This window comes from Adiantum capillus-veneris, chromosome 2, assembly GCF_014529385.1.
Source record: "Adiantum capillus-veneris isolate H3 chromosome 2, ASM1452938v2, whole genome shotgun sequence".
NCBI classification, from domain to species: domain Eukaryota; kingdom Viridiplantae; phylum Streptophyta; class Polypodiopsida; order Polypodiales; family Pteridaceae; genus Adiantum; species Adiantum capillus-veneris.
The window spans coordinates 106,209,079-106,227,255 of NC_140932.1; the positions used below are offsets into that span (position 1 = coordinate 106,209,079).

General features: G+C 41.4%; 1 protein-coding gene across 4 annotated transcripts in view; it reads left to right on the forward strand.

The window, feature by feature from the left end:
• Nucleotides 1-8,212: 8,212 nt before the first annotated feature.
• LOC147463338 (cellular apoptosis susceptibility protein, putative / importin-alpha re-exporter) overlaps nt 8,213-18,177 on the forward strand; it is a 59,759-nt gene continuing 49,794 nt past the window's right edge. Inside the window, exons 1-4 of one of the 4 annotated variants that reach the window (XR_015185066.1) lie at nt 10,049-10,120; nt 10,590-10,651; nt 10,731-13,642; nt 13,914-14,044. Coding sequence is in view for 3 of the 4 variants with exons in the window: in XM_086488208.1 (XP_086344334.1) it covers nt 10,743-13,640 (2,898 nt within the window). In the remaining variant the exon portion in view is untranslated. Of the gene's footprint in view, nt 8,491-10,048; nt 10,121-10,184; nt 10,336-10,589; nt 10,652-10,730; nt 13,643-13,913; nt 14,045-18,177 lie in introns of those variants that run through there. The other 3 variants (XM_086488208.1, XM_086488192.1, XM_086488201.1) reach the window with 3 other exon arrangements.

Sequence of the window (18,177 nt, forward strand, 5' to 3'; positions counted from 1 at the left end):
TTCTAGCACTCTCTTGCACTTGATTGGACCTCCTCAAGCTTGGCCAATCACATGCTTAATGCATATCAAGCAACAAGGGTAGCCTTGGGACAAGTGTCTCCCTTTCCCCTTTGAGAGAGAGGACTTGATAAATGCATAAACAATTAATTAAATCAACTAAATTATCGTTGGACCCCTTGGGAGGCCAACCAATAGGCTTTAGGCACACTATGAGGGCAACGTGAAGAGGAGCTTGACAAGTGTCCTATTTGATTTCTTTGTACCAAGCTTGCCTTGTGATAGGGTGTGTGTGCTCTGTCTCTAGCTCCTAAAAAGAGGGCTCGCCCCCTCATGAGTAGGGATCATGTTGACTTTGTGGAACACCTTACCCTCAAGCACCTTAGCATGGAGCATCTTATCACCTTAGTCATTAAGCACCTCAAACACCTTAGTCAGCAAGCACGACAAGCACCTCAAGCTTGGGCCGAGTTCCCACCTCAAGCACAACCCTAGCTTGCCTGACATCAAAGGACTTTTAACACTAACCTTTGGAGGTCTTTAATGAGGCTAACCTTAAGGTATTTAAGCTCCATTAGCTAGCCTTGCTCTTTGACAGACGATCTCTCATTTGGACCCCTTTACTATTGACCCCGTGCTACTGAGATAGATCGGTAAGCACATGTCTATATTCTAGCCCTTGTTCTCATTTACTTTCCCACATTTAATATGAGAAAATCATCTGGGTTGGTTAGATATTAGATTTTATGACATATGCTATATAACACGTGTTGGTCTTGCTTTGTTTCTCCTCTTTTCGGGTAGTTTTCACATATGGTGCAGGCATTCGCCATGGCTGACAACAACACATATGTGTTCAAGATGTTTGCTCTTGAGAATAAATTGGATGGGGACAATTATCCACTGTGGGCTTACATGATGCAACATGTTCTTGTGTCAAAGGGTGTTTGGAATGTTGTGCAAGGCATTGATGTACGTCCTGGGTCTGAGGATGCAAGCAATGTTGAGGATGCAAGCAATGTTGAGGATGTTGCAGGTTGTGGTGGCAAGGTTGCTGCTGCCACAAATGTTTTGCCTACGGTTGAGCAAGCTCATTGGGATGTTAGAGATGCGCAGGCTCATGCTTTGATTTGCATTATTTGTGAAGCGCACTATTACTCCTCACATTCATTCAGCTAAATTTGCAAAACAGGCTTGGGATATTCTGGTTGGTCTTTATGCAAGTCGCAACAAGGCTAAAACTGCATTGTTGTGTAAAGAGCTGGAGTCGAAGATTATGCATGAGGAAGATGAAATGGACACTTTCCTTGCTAGTATCAAGGATATCAATGAGGAACTTATTTTTGCAGGCAAAGTCATTGTTGACAATTCCCTTGTGTAGAATGTTCTTGATGCTTTGTCAGATTTTTACCAGACTTTTGCTAGTACTTGGAGACTTACGACCCAAGGAAATCCAGAAGCTTTCAAGTTTGATGCATTATGCACATTGCTGTTGCAAGTCAATTTCAATATAAAATAGGGCTAAACAATTGTAGTTGAACAGGCTTTCATTGTTTCTTAAAGGAAAAGTGGTAACAACAATGTGGCCACTTCTCATGGTTCTTTGGTGAGTGGCAAATCAATTGTTTCCAATGATTCTAATGGCAATACCTCAACTGGGAATTCTAGTGAAAAGGGCAAAAAGAAGATGTGTTGCCATTATTGTAAAGCCAATGATCACTTCATCAAGCACTGTCCAAAATTGAAGACAAAAGAGGGTAAGAAGAAAGAGGATGGTTCCACTACATTGTAGAGTCTTTTGTGAAAGGAGATTGTGATGCATCATGCTAATGTAGATGCAAAATGGGATTCTAATGTAGAATGCACTTATAATCCTTTTGTCCATGATGCATGTATGTCAGTTGCTATAAATGCTCATGAGTAGTACTTTGACAGTGATACTACAAAGCACATTACCTCTGATCGTGACTTGTTTACCTCTCCCGAGGATGCCCCTCATGGGAATACAATCACTTGTGCCGACAATGCCTCTTATCCAATTAAGGGAGTTAGAAAGATTGTGCTAACTACTCCAAATGACAGTTCCTTCACACTTGTTGATGCATTGTATGTACCTGGGATCAAAAATAACCTTTTGTCTATATCTGCACTTGATAGACTTGGTATTGTGGATGACAAATGTACAGTTCATGATCTCAGTTTTGGTGATGAAATTGTTGCATATGGCATTTTATGTTGTGGGCTATATAAGCTCACTTTGTATAGCAAGTGTGGGCAAAATTTTGCAAATGTAGTTGTGGATTCAAAAGCTCCTTCAAATGCAAAACTTTGGCATGCACGTTTTAGGCATCTGAGATTTGCCAGTTTGCTACATTTGTTTGCTGAAATCTTAGATGGTTACTTCTTTGCCACCTCTTGAAGCACCTATGAAGCATGTTTGTGAAGGCTATATTTTGGATAAGATGCAGCGTTCAAAGTTTCCAAAGGATGGTTCAGTAAGGGCTAGATGTAGGTTGTAGCTTGTGCATAGTGATATTTGTGGGCCATGCTAACTCTATCCTTGGACAATTACCTTTACCTTGTGACTTTCATTGATGATTACTTTGGGCATGCATGGGTATATCGGCTTAAAGCTAAGTCCAAAGTGTTTATGTGCTTCAAGAAAATTTTGGTTATGGCTGAAAATGTCTCTAAATGTACTATGGACACCCTCTATTTTGATTGAGGGGGGAATTATACGTCTCATGAATTCAATGCATTCCTGGCTAGTCGTGGGACAAAATGCCATTGTACAATATCATATACACCTCAACAAAATGGTGTTGCTAAAAGGAAAAATAGGTCGCTTACAAAAATGACACAATGTATGGTCAAAAGTCAAGCTTTGCCACCTTCATTTTGGTTCGAGGCTATCGTGTGTGCCACTTATGTACTTAATAGGTGTCCTACAAAATCTTTGCAATTTATGACTCCTTATGAAGCATGGCATGATAGAAAGCCATCTATTGATCACATGCGCGTTTTTGGTTGTTTGGCTTATGCTTCAGTGCCACAAACGTAGCATAGAAAAATGGATGTTAAGGCTGACAAATGCATCTTTGTTGGTTATAGTACTGAAAGTAAAGGTTACAAATTGTTTCATCCACAAAACAAAGCGTATCTTGGTTTCATGGGATATTGTGTTTGTGGAAGATTTTGTTCAGCACTTGCTGTCATGTACTAGAGATAGTAATGTAAGCTCACAAGACATTTATGACAGTTTGTTGCCTCTTTTTATGGTGGAAATTTGAATGTAAATTCAAATGAGGCAAATGTACAACCTATGGGGCTTTCTGAAAATGTTACAGATCGGTCTTTTACTGATGCAAATGTACATGATGTACTTGACTGAGAATAATTAGGCTAGAGGTATGCCAAAATGGCTACTGCATACTTTGCATGACAGTAAATTGGAAGCACCTTTGTCTAGTCATACTCATTCAAGTTTTCATCATGCATCTTATGCGTCAGACTGTTATGCTTTGGCTGTTTCTAGCTTATGTGATGTTGAGGAGCCTCTGTTTTTTATGAAGCACATAGTTTAGAAAATTGGATGGCCGCCATGCAATCAAAATATGATGAACTTATAGAAAATAACACATGGACTTTATGTGATTTGCCGCCTGGCAAAAAGGCAATTGGTACAAAGTGGGTTTACAAGTTGAAATGCAAGCCGGATGGTGAGATTGATCGCTATAAGGCTCGACTTGTTGCAAAGGGTTATGCACAACAAAAAGGCATAGATTATGATGAGACTTTTGCTTCCACTTGTCACATGACTACTATGCATTTTCTATGTGCATTGGCAGCTTATTTGAATGGGATGTAAATCAATCGGATATTGTTAGTGCTTTCTTGAATGGTGACATATTTTAGGAAGTTTATGTAACGCAGCCTCACGGTTTTGTCATTAAAGGGCAAGAAGATAAAGTGTGAAAATGTAAGAAATATTTGTATGGGTTGAAGCAATCTCCTCGTGCTTGGTATGAGAAAGTTGACACTCATTTGGTCAAATGAGGCTTTTGTAACAATTCAACAAAAAGCACCTTGTATGTAAAGTGTGAGTGCGATGTACTTCTCATTCTTGTTCTTTATGTAGATGATTTGCTGATCGCTGGTCCGAATGAGGCACATATCATTGAATTTAAGGCTGACTTAAATGCTACTTTCAAGATGAAAGCTTTGGGGTTGGTGCATCATTACTTGGGCATACAATTTAAGCAATGTGATTGTGGGATTGCCTTGTGTGAGAATGCCTCACACCCAAAAACACGTAATCTATCATGATTGGGCTCTTTGCCCGTCCACATCTCCTGTGGAGCCTTGTACTTGAGTGGTGTACTAGGTGTTTGATTGATCAAGTAAGCAGCTGTCGTAACAGCTTCTCCCCAAAATTCTTGAGGTAAGTTGGTTGTAGACAACATGGAAGTGACCCGTTCCTGAATAGTTATATTCATCCTCTCAACCACACTGTTTTGGGCGGGTGTATAAGGCGTGGTACACTGTCTTCTAATGCCTCTTTTACTGCAAAATTCCTTGAACTCAGAGGAAATGTACTCGCATCCATTGTCACTCCGCAAAGCTTTAAGCTTTCTACCCGATTGGTTCTCTACCAATGCTAAGAACTTCTGAAAGGCACTAAAGACGTCGCTCTTTTGCTTCATGAGATAAAACCCACACCTTTCTAGCAGTGTCATCTGTGATTGTTAGGAAGTATAACACTCCCCTTAGAGACTTGACTGGCATAGGTTGCACAAGTTGCTATGGACAAGATCTAGAGGACTCCCTAACTCCTTGTCCAAAGGCGTTGATGTCAACATGGTATGTTTGCCATAGATACAATGCTCACATAAAGAGAAGTTAGAGTAGTTTAACACAGGGATATAACTAGAATGCTGCAAGACTTTCATTCCCTTTTGACTCATATGTCCTAGACGGCTATGCCACAACTGTGTAGATGACAGCAAATAGAATTCTCTTTCACAGAAGAGACACAAAGTGAGTACAATGAGCCAGCCTTCTGGCCTTAAAACATGACCAGATTTCCCTTCTTGATGATCAAGAACCATGAGCAAATATGGTAGTGTAACCCAAATCATCTAGCTGTCCAACTAACATCAAACTCTTTGTCAATTTGGGTACATGTCTAACATTATGTAGCATAAACTCAATGCCATTACGCATAGAAAACTTGACGCTGCCCACACCGCATGTATCAAGCTCATAAGGATTGCCTAGCTTCATTGTGCAATGTGTGTCAGTGTATGTAGAAAACCACTCCTTGTGAGGAGTCACGTGAAAGCTAACACTCGAGTCCACAATCCAATTATGCGCATAACACACATCATGATCTAGTCCACAATCCAATTATGCGCATAACACACATCGTGATCTAACAATGCATCAGGACTCAAATCCGATGTGAAAAATTATCATATCATTTAACACTTCAGAAATGGTTGGAGACTCAACCACATTAAGCTCTTCAATTTTGACGATGCTTTTAGGTTTGTCAGACTTCGCTTTCTCTTTTCCCTTATCGCGCTGCATTGTGCGGAAATCTTTCTTCAAGTGTCCCTTTTTATGGCAATAGTAACAATCTACATTTCGCATGTCTTTGCCACGACTCTCGCTACGACCTTGCCTGCAATCTTGTGAACAACCGCATCTACAACCACGTTGGCTTTTCTTGTCACGATTGCCACTAGCCACATATGCATCACATACCAACTCGCATCAAGAGATTGACATTGAAATCTTCTCAGTGAGCAACGCACCAACAACACTGCTAAAATCTAGCTTGCCATTGGGTGCAAATTGCTTATGGCTAAGTTAAGGTATCCTACGAAGATGATAGCAAATATAGCAAGAAAATGGCCTTCATTTCATCATCGAATTTGAGACCTTTTGAAGTAAGCTGTGAAAACACGTTGTTGAACTCGTTCAAATGAGAACTAACATTATTGCCTTCTTTCATGTTCATGCGCATCAATTTCTTCATCAAGAAAACCTTGTTCGAGGCGTTGTTGCCATCTCAAACCTGACATAGAGCATCCTAAAAAATCCTTGACATTGGTCTGACCCATTATGGTAAAGTAAATGGTTTCACCAAGGTGCAGGCGAATGGTCGCCATAGCACGCTCATTCAAGTCATCCCACTCATCATCAATGTAGACATTCTCTCTTCTTTTACGCAAGGGTGCGATCAAACCTTTGTTGATTAAAACATCTTTCATGCGTACTCGCCAAATGACAAAGTTTGAGCCATCAAACTTTTTGATGTGCTACTCTTCTCTTTCGGAAGCACTACTTTATTGTGAATTACTTGGGACAATTTCACCAGAGTTTGACCTAGAATAGGAGCAAAAACTCAAACCAAAATGTAGTACAATCACTGTGTAAGAACGGCTAGAAGTGTCAAGAACACATAAAACAGACTCACGGGGAAAATTTGGCAGAGTCTCCTTTGTATGAGGAGTCAAAATTCAACTCAAAAAACGCATAAACTGCTCAAAAAAGAACCACTGGCATTTACTGCGCAAAACCACTGCTACCGCCAACTTGGCGTGAAAGCACAAAAAACCGTTGAGATACATGTCCTATGGCGAGGGTACCGTAAAGGGAACTCCAGTTACCTATATCACGGAAGGTATCTCAACATTCGAGAATACCCCAGCTCAAAGAAAACCTCACGCTATCGACTCTCCAAAGGCTAATGCAAACACAAAAGGACTAGCCACAGTCTCAGAAAGGGCTCTTCCAGTCCGAGTCTCAAAAACGGTTGGGAAAACTGCCAAAATAGCCAGAAAATGGCTCAACACGAGTACAAGGGTCAGTGTCTGCAACTCAACACGATAGCTGGGAAAACTGTCAAAATAGCCAAAAAATGGCTCCACACGAAGTACAATGGGCAGTGTCCGCAACTCAACATACATGAGTGAACCGCGCTCAAACAGGCACCAAGAACTGCTACATGCAATAAAAGTGATCCTTGCGGGGATATGTGCTCTCAAAAGCGCTCAGTAGCACTAGGTGTGCTCACACAAAAATGCATTTATCAACACATCTGTTTGCAGAGAAACTGTTGTCAAAATCACTACTAAAATCACCTAGAAAATCGCTTTGTTTGTAAGTGTCTGGTAACATGGAGAATTTGTGTGTAAACGGGCTCAAAAGTCCCTTGTAACCTGTCCCTACATGTCGGTGTTAATAATAACCGTGCCATAGAACGCGATTGGTGTGCTCGGTGCCAATGCCTTGTGTCACTCCTCTATGGTAGAGGCACCTCACCCATGCGTATGGCAAGCATGACCGTCCGTGGGGAACACTCATTTGTGGGAAAGCTCGGTGTCGAGGTTGGATGTCAAAAATCCGCTGCAATGAGAAGTGATGTTGAGCTAATGCCGAATCGCGAGAATCAGTGTCAAAAACCGACGTGCATGAGTGGAGAGGTAAGTCCTTGGTGTCGAAGTTGGAGCTCTCTCTCTCTCTCTCTCTCTGGGAGTGGTGACAATGTCAATGTCGATGTCGCCTTCCACTGTCGGACGAAAGCCTTTGGAGCTGATGCCGAATCGCGAGAATCAGTGTAAAAAATCGATGTGCAGGTGCGAAGCGGTAAGTCACTGATGTCGAGGAGGTGGTGCTGGTGTTGAAGTCGGAGCTCTCTCTCTCTCTCTCTCTCTCTCAATGCCCTATGCCTGAGAGTGGTGACGATGTTAATGTCGATGTCGCCTTCTACTGTGGAAAGGAAGCCTCTAGTGCCAAGGTGATGAGACACCTCCTTGCTCTCTCTCTCTCTCTCTCTCAATCACTTGCTCGCTCTCTAGCACCTCAAGTTTGCGAGGATCGAGGAGTTGGAGAGTCACCAAAAGAAAATGGGATTCGAGAATTGAGGAGGGGGGGGGTGGGGGGGGGTGGCTCTGTGGAAGTGAGCCCTTGCACACACACCATTAAGTTTGTGTGTGGGTTTATATTTCTTTTGTTAAAATTTTGCTCTCTGTCGAAAGCGTGTAGAGTTTGACAACTGTTGGAGAACTAACAAGCCAGAGAGGAGTGTGTGTAGCCATGTGTGGGTGTGTTCAACTTTGCTAATGCTCACCAGCTCTTTCCTTCTCTACTGCTTGTTCCTCACGGCGCCCTTACTCTCCCAACACTGCACTCTCTCTCTCTCTCTCTCTCTCTCTCTCATCTCAGCTGCTCATGCCCTGTCAATTTTCCTGCCTCTTGCTGCTCACGGGCTATCTGCTCATGACGCTCCTCACGGTTGCCGACTCTTGCTCTCTATTTACTCTTGCATTTGAGACGGTCTGCCCCCAAATGCCCTGCTTAGGCTCGACCTGCAAGCTTTGAGTGCTCGCGAGCAGTTCCAGTTCGGATTTGCCCCAATTGACGCTATGGCTGTTGCAGCCCGATTCCGACTGGCTTGCCTTCTCATGCTTACACTCCGATGCCAAGGTCAACTCACTGTCCTCTGCTCGATCCTACACATAATGCCCAAATCTGCAAACCCTGCAAAAAGCTCTCATGCATCGCGATTGGGGTCGCTACGTGTGCGGTTAGCTGGGGCTCGGGGTTGGGTGCCCTGAGCTCTAATACCACTTGATGGATGTGTGCGATGAGTGTAAGGGAAGGAATGGAGAGGAGGGGGAAGGGGATGCAGGAGGCAAACCTTTTGGTGGAGCTTGAGAGAGTAATCACTCTCTCCTCTTATTTGCTGTTATGAACATAATAGGTAATGGGTGGGTGCCCGACCATGGGCCTGAAACGCAACACTAAAGAGTGGATGCATAGTGTATTTGGGATTGAAAGGTGAGGGCGCCCGGAGTTGAAGTGCCAGTGGGCAATCAAGCTAGTGTGGACAAGTAGGCCACCACTATATAGCCAAGCCTTGAAGTGCCATCCTCATATCATATTATGCATAGTCCACTCTCTAGCCCTCTATGGTTGGGTGGTGTACGAGAGCTCCTTACTTCTCCTCTCTCGTCCATGGTGGGGACTGTGGTGACGTTATGAGCACTCATCAATAGTGTTGATAATAGCAGTGGAGGTGGTGTGGCCTAGACACCAATCAATGGATCTATGACTGGAGCTTGATGAGTCTATGATTGATTTCATGCAGTCAGAGTGCATTGATCATGTAAACGAGGGCCATTGCTTTCCCTCCCTCCCCCCCTCTCTCTCTCTCAAGGGGTCTTTTCCACGTGTCAACTTCAATACTATCTCGTACACATATTAATTCTAAATCCACTAGCGACATTTATTAGCTTCTTATCCATGTATTCGTGAAGTCGAGTAAACCGTAGCGTTTACAATTGCAGTGGAATGTCTATGGCTAATTTCAACAACGTTTGAACATGCATGGGTATTACAATGGGCATAAGGGGGTGGGATGTTGTGTCCCTTTTAAAAGTGGGCACCGTCAACAATTGAGCGTCATAGATCTTGTTGGTGAAAGCCGAGATTACTTTGGTAAAAGTAATCTCACCAAAGTAACCTGAGATTACTTTCACCTTGCGACGTTTCACACATCCAAAATGAGCATAACAATATCTACATCACAAAAATGCAGTGTCAATAGTTGGGAGCCAAGCGTGGGAATATCGAGGTTGGTGGATGGACGAAAAAAAGGGCACGATCAATGCCTACCAAGTGAATCAAACCCACGCCCAACCCGTTGAGAGGCAGATGCTCTAACCATGCGAGCGTGTAGGTTTTGATGGCATCCAAGGTGAAACATATCCTTACGTGGCAAATACAAACTTGAAAAAGTAAACTCGACGTAAAAGAAAAAAACTCGGATAACATCCGACGATGCACGCTGTTTTTGAATTTTGAGCCCGTCATCGATCCCATGGCTTGGGCTCCCACCCACCACTCATGCTGAGGGTTCCCACCCAGCATGACCACCCGCTCATGCTGGTGGAAGTTGGTGGGTTAAGGGTCTTTTCCAAGTGGCAATTTCAATTTTACTCCGAATACACACAAATTAAACCTAAATCCACTCCAGCCCGCGCTCTCGCAACTCAGTACGATCATCGAGTATTGCGCATCGCGTTTGAGCAAGCAAGCTGGTCTCACCGCACAGGTAGGCGTCTATTCTTGTGCTCTGAGAGAGAGAGAGAGAGAGAGAGAGAGAGTTCTGCGATCATTATCGAATGTTTTGTTGGGTTGTAAGAGCTGGGGTTTAAGCTAAAACTTCTCGTCTCCCTGCGAAGCTTCCGCAGCGTGTCTTTGGCTCGAAAGATCGCCCCTCGCCCCATTTAGCTGTGTCTGCGGATGCATACGTCAAAGAACATCCAGGCAGAAACAAATCCATACACCAGACTTCTCATCTTCACTTTTTATCTCCGTGTCTGTGTAATTTGTGCTTGAAACGTTGCCTACATTTAGCCGTGTGCGTAGTTGACATATAAAATGTCACACAGGCAGAAAGAAACCTTAAGATTTTCAGCCTCCAAAATCGCCGCATCTGTTAATCTATTGTTGTGTGCGCCTTTTGCCTGTAAATATCTGTTCCATCATGTTTGATTTTTGGTTGTGCTGTTGTGTTGCAGTGCTCTGGACGTTTGGTGTCAGTTTGAGGCACTCCTTTGTTCTTGATTGATCGACTCGCTTGGTATGGGGCTTTCTTACGGTAGTATTCATTGTTTGCTAAAAGAATTTCCGAACCAACTTCGTTGTTCTTTATTTCTTAGGTATTTTCCATCATGCAACCATCAGCAGAGATGCTTCACACTCTCTCGAATTGCTTCTTACAAACACTTGCTCCTAACCCAGAGCCACGTAAGTTAGCAGAAAGCTATTTAAAGCAGGCTGCAGAGCAGGATGGTTACGGGCTTGCTGTCCTGAGGCTTTTATCAGAGCCAACTGTGGATGATCAGGTCAGGCAAGCAGCTTCTGTAAACTTCAAAAATCATGTTAAATATAGGTGGGAGCCGCCGGCAGATTCTGGTCTTTCATCAATCAATGATGCTGAGAAAGAGCAAATAAAGGCACTTGTTGTCTCCATGATGCTCAGTACTCCACCCAAGATCCAAAGCCAACTTAGTGAGGCTTTAGCTATGATAAGCAAGCATGATTTTCCAAAGAAATGGGGAAGCCTACTACCTGAGCTTGTGACCAGTTTGAGGAATGCTGGCTCTGACTATTCGATCATTAATGGGGTTCTTCAGACAGTGAACTCTATATTCAAACAGTTTAGATATTTGTACAAAAGTGCTGAGCTTTATAAAGATCTCAAGTATTGCCTTGACGAGTTTGCTTCTCCTTTGTTGGACATATTTGTAAGGACAAGTCAGTTAATAGGCTCTCATGCACAGTCTGCAAATGTGTTGAAGCCGCTTTTTGAGTGCCAAAGGTTGTGCTGTCGCATATTCTACTCTCTCAACTACCAGGAGCTGCCAGAGTTTTTTGAGGATAACATGAAGCAGTGGATGAGTTTGTTTCATGACTATCTTGTGTATGAAAACCCTCTCTTGAAAGAGAATAATGACGATAAGGAGAGTGTACTAGATCAAGTGAAAGCTGCAGTTTGTGAGAATATAAACCTTTACATGGAAAAAAACGAAGAGGAGTTTAAGGATTTTTTACCAGGATTTGCAGCAGATATTTGGGGTCTGCTTATGAAGGTGTCTCTCTCTACTAGCCATGACAGACTTGCAACAACAGCAATTAAATTTTTGACTACGGTCAGCAAAAGTGTTCATCACAGTCTGTTCAATCAGCCAGATGCACTTAAACAAATTTGTGAGAGCATCGTTATTCCAAATGTGGAGTTGCGAGATGATGATGAAGAGCTTTTTGAGATGAATCAGCTAGAGTATATCAGAAGAGACATGGAGGGGAGTGACTTTGATACAAGAAGGCGGGTGGCCTGTGAGCTTGTGAAAGGGCTATCAACTTATTACAGTCAAGAGGTAAACACAATGTTTTCAACATACATTAGAGGGATGATGGAAAGGTATGCAGCTAATCCTGTGCAAAATTGGAAGGCGAAGGATTGTGCTTTGTTCTTAGTGACTGCGTTGGCGCCAAAACAAACACCTGGTTCTGCAATAGGCTCTAGTTTAGTTGATATTGAACAATTCTTTGCGACTGCCATTCTTCCGGAACTTCAATGTGAGAATGTGAATTCTCAACCAGTCCTGAAAGCTGATGCAATAAAATTTGTAACAACATTTCGTGCCCAGCTTCCAAAGCAGGTGGCCCTGACATTGATGCCTCATCTAGCCAGATTCTTACTCTCTGAATCCAATGTTGTACATTCATATTCTGCTCTTTGCTTTGAGAAGCTATTGATAATAAGGGATGGAAAACAATTGAGATTCAGCGATCAAGATCTCAACCTGTTCGTGTCAGTTGTACTGAATAATCTGTTTAGTGCGCTTAAGCTGCCGGAATCTCAAGAAAATGTTTATGTGATGAAATGCATAATGAGAGTCTTGTCTATTGCGGATGTACGTACTTATGCAGCTGACTGTCTCGATCAATTGGTAGCGATACTTTCTTTTCTTTACAAAAATCCTAGCAACCCTACTTTCAGTCATTACTTGTTTGAGGCAATCGCAGCGCTTGTAAGGAGGAGCTGTGAGAAAAACCCTGAGCTGGTTGGGGTTTTTGAAGCAAAACTTTTACCAGTTTTCCAAGACATTCTAGCATTGGATGTGATAGAGTTTGCACCTTATGTCTTCCAGATTATGGCGCAGCTCATTGACACCCATAATCCGCCCCTTCCGGCAACTTACATCAATTTTTTCCCTCCCTTACTTACTCCTGTACTTTGGCAAAGGTCTGCTAATGTTCCTGCATTAGTCCGTCTCCTCCAGTCATATTTGCAGAGGGCTTCAAATGAAATCATTCAAGCAAAACAGCTGGAACCAGTGCTGGGTGTCTTCGAAAAACTCATCAATTCTAAGAACACTGATCACCATGGTTTTTTTATTCTCAATACAGTGGTCGAGTATCTGGATTATCAACCAATTAGTGGCTATATTACCCGCATCTGGAACCTTTTGTTCATACGGTTGCAGGCCCACCGAACAGGAAAATTCATCAAGTCATTGATCGTTTTCATGTCTCTTTTCTGTGTCAAATATGGACACCAAGCTTTAGTGGAATCGGTTCAGAGTGTTCAGCAAGGTTTGTTTGTAACCATCATCCAGACATTCTGGGTTCCTCACCTTCTTTCAATCACTGGAGATCTTGAAATGAAACTCTGTGCTGTTGCATCTACCAAGCTCCTTTGCGAATCTCCAGTTCTGCAGTCAGATGCTACTATTCCAGTATGGGGAAAGCTGCTGAACAGTGTGATAACTTTACTTGTTCGGCCTGAGGAGGAGAGAGTTGAGGAAGAAGTGGATGCTCCAGACCTTGATGAGATGGTTGGTTATACTGCTGTTTATGCTCAGCTACATAATGCTGGGAAGAAGGAAGACGATCCAGTAAAAGAAATTCATGATCCCAAGGAATTTTTGGTGAGCTCTTTGTCAAAGTTGTCAAGCTGTTTCCCTGGAAAGTTTTCTGCTCTTATTCAGCAATCCGTGGAGCCAGCTAATAAAGCGGGATTGGCGCAGTTTTGCAGCATGTACAAATCTGCCATAGTTTAATTGTGAGCACCCCTTCTTTTACCTGATTTTCTGATTTCTCAGATCTTCTGAGTGCTGTTGTGTTACACAATCATTACTTTTTTTGTTCTACAATTATGCTTCCTAAGATGAATGAAGAGACTGTTTTTAAGTATTCATTAGATGTGGGGTTTGAAGCTTTGTGTATCCAACATGTAGTTTTCCACATTTATGGCAACTGTTTCATGGGACAATTTTGTTTGCTCTTGGTTTTGTTTTGGTGTGGCTGATTAATCTGGCCACCCTTTCTGCCAGGTTATTGGGCCAGCTGGAAGCCATTAATGGTTTTTTTCTGTCTATGTGGCTTGTTGGTGAGGCTGGAGCTTTTTTCTTTCTTGTCAGGGAGCTTATGCTCTTGTGAAGGAGGGGAGATCCCTGTAATTGAGGTTAGGATGAGCAATAATCATTTTGTTGTCATTTAGTATATGATATACTCCTTGCGACCACTTTTAGGTTTAGATGGAGGTTTGGGTTAAAATGGTATTTTGTCAATGTCAGGCTGAAAATTAGACTTATGCTTATTCTAGAACTTTGGTGGGCTGCATCTGTTTAGAATGAAGACGGCCATATGGCGGATTGTTTGAAGGGAAACATGTTCAACATATGGTTGGACACTTTCTGGCTGGTTGGCACTGATGGTGTTAGTAAAGATGTTGTAGTATTCAGTCAATGCTATGATAACCACGAGTAATGTGTGTATGTGTACACATACATTCATGCACGCAAGAAAGCCTGGACTTTGTAATGTTTCGATGTAAATGCTATTTCATGGCATGAGGTTGACTTCTTATTTTTGCTTAAGTGTTAAATGGAATAAGAGCCATTTCTTTCTTTCACTTGCGAACACTTTCCAGTTTGTTTGTATTTAATGGGTGGCGTCTTGTGTCATGGGTCTATACCTTGCACTTTCCTTGAAGGGTGAATCTAGGCTTATTGTGGATTCATCTAGGTATATGGTATTCCGTTGAATGGAGCACCGGAAGTTAACTTGAAGATAATAACTTGGAAGCTTTCTTTGAAAGAGAAGTATCCTCAAAAGAATCGTATGAGGTAAAAAATGATTAACCCCCTTGTTGGAACAGAGCAAACACTTACTACTGAAAGCTTAAGAGCTTTCCTTCCTGCTCAAACATGGGAAAAGCGATTAAGTACCACCTGCTGGAGTAACATTGCTTTCTCTGTAACTGAATAGCAAAACCTAAATCTCAAAGAACTCCAGACTCAAAGAGAATGACACCAGTAGTAAACTTGGACTCCTAAGAATAGGAAGACGTAAAAGGTTGTCAATTGAGGATCATATTTGCCAAAGAAGCAGTTGGGGTCTAAAAGGACTTATCTACTCGAGCAAACTTTGTGAGATGAAACCAAATACCCGCCACTCCTTTGCATTTGCTAAGAGCAAACCTGTAAGTACAATTGAATACAATATATCAAACTCCATACAGATTGGGAAGAGCACATATACTCCCACTGTTGTAACTTGCTTCCTTAAATTTTCAACAAAACTATCCTTTCCACTTGTGCTAAAGGGAATATACTCACCACTTAATTGTGCAATCAGTATCCAATATACACGACACCAATGCGGTGATCTTCCGGACGTTCCGAAGGTAACTTATCAGGCAGAGTGTCCGCGAAACAATCCTTATACTTTTCAAGAAATTGAAAACGTTTAATTTCAAACTAAAGAGCAAATTCTCATTAGTTTTATCTTTTTCTCGTGCAAAAAGTTCTGTTTAGAATGCTTGTTTGGTGCAGTAACTATCTGACTTACAATGGTTGTAATCTTTCAATGCAAGAGGTTATCTTGAAACATCAAGACTTTTGTAATCTTTTGGTTTCAAGTGTCAGCCTAAATTATCTTTTTTATATACCGTTTGGAAGTTCCACAAGAACCCTATAAAACCTAGATTTATAGTTGCTTCTTGTAACACCTCTTTGACCGAGGTTTCCAAATGGCTTAGTTATTGTTTCAAAGCCATTTTACCTTAGCGTAAATGAATTGTGGAAAAATCTGCTAAAGGAAGCAGACGTACCTATACTTTTTCCATATATCAACCACACATCGGACGCACACGGGTACGGAAGTACGGATCAGACTACCCGAAAATTCCACACGTCAGATAGCCTACTACATAGAATGCTTAAAAGCCTACGTACTACACCACCGTGTTTAAAACTTTATACACAAACACAAAACCTCAGAAACTTCAGAAAGTAGAATTTAGAGACTAGGTTGTGGGTGCAAGAGAAGCCTAAAGATGAGCAAGAGAGGGCGAGAGGATGGGTTGGCCACTGATTCGCAGCTCGCAGCTTGCTGATGTGCCTAAATCTCACGCTCCTTGCAATGCATGCATAACAGAGTCAGCAACCCAACTCGGGCGGCCAAAAAACTGTAGGCGAATAAATTTTGCCCCAATGTTTTCGTCGGGTACAGAATCACTTTTCCTACGCTTCCATACTCGGACGAGTACGAAAGTACGGTTGGGCCAACCACAGGGTATGAAAAAAACTATGGACATACCTACCGATTCAAGTTGGATTTTAAATAATTCAGTAGGTGTGATTCCTGTTATAAAGTTTTTGAACTCTTCAAGAAGCCTTAAGGAGAAATCTTCTCCTTTATGTCTCCAAACTTTTGACTTTACAATGCTATATACGAAGCTAAATTTGGAGGACCTTAAATTCAGAGTCAAGTCTCTTATTTCAAAAGTTTTTGCGTACAAGCTTGAGAAGGATAGGTACAAGGCATTGCTAGTAGAAAAGTCAGCCTTGAACTTTGACTTCTTATGGTTAAAAAGTAAGAATGTATATGTAGACAAAGGAAGAAAGAGAAGTAGATGTAGATGTAGACTAAGATTGTGGATGACATTGATATCATATCTTGGTTAGATTTTCTTTTGGATAATTTATATATAACCGTTGATGACTCTCTTTTCAAGCAAACAATTGGTATCCCTATGGGCACCAATTGCTATTTTTCTTGCTAATTTCTATCTTTTTACTTATGAGTTTGATTTTATGGAGCGTCTTGTCCTTGCTAACACTTGCCTAGTATTTTTGCACAAGTTATGCAACGTAAGACGCTTTGTAGATGATTTTTTTATTCCTGACATTCCCACTTTTCAAGATTTTATGTACTTGAATTCGAGTTCTTTAGGTGGAGAAATTTATCCTAAGGAGCTTTGTGAACTTAACTGTACCACAAATAGTGATTGTTGTGCCTTTTTAGACCTTAAGATTTTTAAGACCTCCGTGGGATTAGAAGTAGATATCTATGATAAGCGCATTGAACCAGAATATTCCAATATAAACATCATCCTATGCCTCACATTTCTTCGAACATTTGTAAGTACGGTGTCATTTGCTCTCAATTATTTAGATTTTCTTGTCTTTGTTCTAGTAAATCTGCTTTTGTTGTTCAATCGTGCCATCTTATTTCTTTACTCGTTGAGAAAGCATGCTCGTTCAAAAGAATCATGAAAAACGTTCGTTCTTGCATTGTGGTAAGTTTATTTTTAATGTTTCTTCCTTTGGAATGTTCAAGATAATCAGTAGTAAATTCAATAAAAGTAAGGAGCTTGAAAGCACACTTATTGTTTGACTTAGTAACACACTATTTTGTTGTTTTGATCTCTAGCGCTTCTAGTATTTTTACTCTTTACAAATGCTAGCCTTTATGGCTGAGTATGCCCATCACCTTCGAAGGGTGATAGATTCTCAGCTCGTTGGTTTTGTAGAGTACGTTCAAAGCATGAATGACCTCTATACAAACCTGCACCTACTCTTGGGCACTAACGACGTAAGTAAGGATGTCATAGCTGTTGTCCAAGCTATGCATGATAAAGGTGATAATCTTGTTCTTCTTGTTTGGACAAGCAACAAAGTTGAGGTCACATATTGTCAAGTTTGGATCTTTGTATTTCTTTGGATATTTGAAGCCTAGGTTTGTAGTATTCATTTTTTCGATTTTGTATTTAGCTTGTGTTAGGAATTAAGAATTTGTTTCTTTTGAAGCTGTTGTGTGAAGTTAAGTTTTTAAGATATCTTATCCTTTTTTGTTTATAGTTGAGTACTTGTTTTAAGTTTTAGCCAAGTAAGCTGTGTCAACTTATTTTGTGCATGCCTTTTCTAAAAGATTTTTAAGTTAATAATGTTTTGTTTTATCTAGTTTTGTTTCGTAGCAAACAACTTGATTTAGTTTTTTTTTCTCCTTTTCTTTTCTTGTGTCCCTTGCTTTTACACTTTTATGAGTGCTTTATTCTCTCTTATAATTTGTGAGTTCAGACTTTTCAGAACTTATGAAGGTATATAAAATTTTTTCTCGTGCGAAATCAAGCAAGCAGAAACGCACTTCTTTATTTCCTTTTGAATGGAGATATAGCTTAAAATAGGGAATAGCCAATCCCCTGCATTAGCAAAATTTTTAATGTTCTTGCCCTCATGCTCAAAGGCAAGGATCTTTACTACATAATCCAGGATTGGTTGCATATGGTAGTCCCATGGCATACCCAAGATG